Source organism: Fibroporia radiculosa, assembly GCF_000313525.1.
Source record: "Fibroporia radiculosa TFFH 294 genomic supercontigs, scaffold3434, whole genome shotgun sequence".
Lineage (NCBI taxonomy): Eukaryota > Fungi > Basidiomycota > Agaricomycetes > Polyporales > Fibroporiaceae > Fibroporia > Fibroporia radiculosa.
In genome coordinates this window covers 1,060-3,473 of record NW_012133684.1, presented here as the reverse complement: position 1 = coordinate 3,473, position 2,414 = coordinate 1,060, and the positions used below count along the sequence as shown (strand labels likewise).

Sequence of the window (2,414 nt, the reverse complement as noted above, 5' to 3'; positions counted from 1 at the left end):
GGAAGGGGGGGGGGGCAGCAGAAACACTCACGTCGGGAACGGGACGGTGTTGCCGCCCGCGCCGCCCACGGCGAACTGCAGGACGAACGGGTCAGCGCGCGCGCACGCGGGTGGGGAGGACGAGGACGCGACGCACCGCATACACGAACACAAACACTTGCGAGCCCTGCAAGTCCATCGCGTGTCAGCACCGCGCACACGCCTACAAAGAGAGAGGCACGCACCCCATCGACGGCGGCTCCGAGCAAGTACTGTGTAGCAAGAAGAAGAAGGGGGGGGAGTGGTCAGCCATCAGCGGCCCGCCCACACACCAGCGAGCGAGAACGCACGTTGTACTTCCTGAACCACCCGGCGTGGTAGCGACGGATGTAAAAGTGGGAGAAGAGCCCGATCGCCATCCAAGTGTTGATGTACCCGTTCGTGCCGCCCGCGAGGTCGCCGATGTAGTCTGCGCACAGCCAGGACGGGGCGGGTCAGCATGCGCGCGCGCGCGGGAGAGCAAACACGCAGGCAGCAAAGGGGAGAGACGCACAAGCAATGACGGCAAAGTTCATCGTCTTGCACCACTCCCAGCGGAAGCGCTTGTAGAGCAGCCACGGGATGATCGGCACGCCGAGGCCAATGACGCACCCGAGGGGCACGATGAAGTACGTCCCCTTCGGACCAACTGCAGGGGGCGCACCGTCAGCACAGCGCGCACGCGACTCGTCGCGCGCACACTCACAGATCTCCGGGCCCATCGCGCCCCACATGACCGCGAGCGCGTTGTACGACTGCACCTGCTGTCCAGACCACGTCCGCGAGCCCTCGTTGCTCAGCTGCGCGCGGCACCGCCCCAAACGCTCGCTCAATCAGCCAGCCCGCGCGCGCAGGAGGACGAGGCACGCACCAGGATCGTACGCTCGTTGTTCACAATGTCCTGCGTGATCACGTCTGCGCGCAGGGATCAGCGTTAGCATCTGCGCGCGCGCGCGCGCGCACGCACACACAGGTCAGGCGACTCACAGTTGAAGATGCCGCCGACGATGGTCCCGACGATCTGCACCGCAAAGCACGCCTGCAACACGACAACAGTCAGCACGCGCGCTCACGCGCGGCAAGGATCCGTGCGCACCCTCGGAGGAACTGCAGGCAGGGGGTGTCAGTCAGCACGCGCGCAGCGGGTGCACGAACGGGGACGACGCACGCTTAGTGTACTGGCCGAGCTTCAGATCCGACAGCATCGACTGCGCCTGGGTGAGCGACTGTCCGCTGTACAGCTCAAAGTACTGCCGGGGCGTCCGTCAGCGCGCGCGCGCACACACGCACACGCATGGCCGGAGGGTACGCACCATGTTGGCCTGGGACGAGCCGGGGACGAGCCCGGCGCCGATCATCTGGAAGAGCGGCGTCATGTACGGGTTGAAGCCCGTGATGGCGTACATCGCGCCGATGAACGGCAGCATGATCGCAGACAGCAGCAGCCCCACGATCAGCGCCCACCACGGCAGCGTCGACTTGCTCGTGTAGATGCACGCCACTGTGCGCCGCGATCAGCAGCTGCGCGGGGGGACGGAACGGAACGGACACGCACTGGCCGTCGCGAACGCGGCGAGGAACGTCGCCGCGTACCACCAGAACGGCACCTCGGGATATACCAGCATCTTCTTGTAGTGCGGATCGTCGATCGGCGTCCCGGTGAAGCTGCGCACGCAGGCATCAGTGTCAGCACACACATGCACACACCCTGAGCGCGCGGCAACGCACTAGTCCTTGAACGCGCCCCACAGCTCGCGGCCGTGCCAGAGCGCGATGTGCACGAACGTCGCGCCGATCGAGATGTTGATGCCGAGGTAGTAGATCTGCGCAAGTCAGCGGGATGCACAGGCGAGTGGTTGGACGGTGGGCACGCACCACGTTGGACCCGCTCTGGTACGGCTGCCCGTAGATCTCAAAGGCAGTGCGGTTGAGCGAGAGGTCCGGGTTGAGGATCAGGCTCTGGTTGTACAGCGTGCCATCTTCGACTGCGCACGACGTCAGTGCTCAGGCCCATCTACCAGCACGCGATGAGGAACTCACAAAAGCTACGAATGCGAGTCAGCATGAGCAAGCGGGAGAAGAGTAGAGCGAGACGCACAGATTTTGCGAAATGAACGGGTAGTTCTGCGACTGCCAGACGTTGCCCCAGTACACGAGGGGCAGGATGAGGTAGCACAGCGACCAGCCGAGGTAGTCTAAGCACAAGAGCTCGTCAGCGAGGCGCGGAGGCGGAAAGGGAATAGACACGCACTGGAGATTTGCGTCGAGAGCGGGAGGTAGAACGGTGCGCTGGTGATATCTGCAAACACCCCCGGTCAGCAATCACGAGGACGCGATATGAAGCGCGCGACACGCACTGGCCCAGTCGACCCCGAACCCAAGGAGGCCCATGCCCT

General features: G+C 64.5%; 1 protein-coding gene across 1 annotated transcript; it reads right to left on the bottom strand.

Moving 5' to 3' along the window:
• Positions 1 to 27: 27 nt before the first annotated feature.
• On the bottom strand, positions 28 to 2,409 carry FIBRA_08825 (uncharacterized protein; the record flags this gene model as incomplete). The annotated part of the gene is made up of 17 exons (XM_012330443.1): positions 28 to 75; positions 137 to 166; positions 225 to 251; positions 330 to 448; positions 533 to 667; positions 725 to 818; positions 890 to 933; positions 1,006 to 1,057; positions 1,115 to 1,125; positions 1,187 to 1,268; positions 1,332 to 1,519; positions 1,574 to 1,683; positions 1,747 to 1,841; positions 1,894 to 2,003; positions 2,059 to 2,213; positions 2,270 to 2,317; positions 2,372 to 2,409. 17 exons carry the CDS (start codon positions 2,407 to 2,409, stop codon positions 28 to 30), a joined length of 1,386 nt encoding a protein of 461 aa, XP_012185833.1.
• Positions 2,410 to 2,414: the final 5 nt, after the last annotated feature.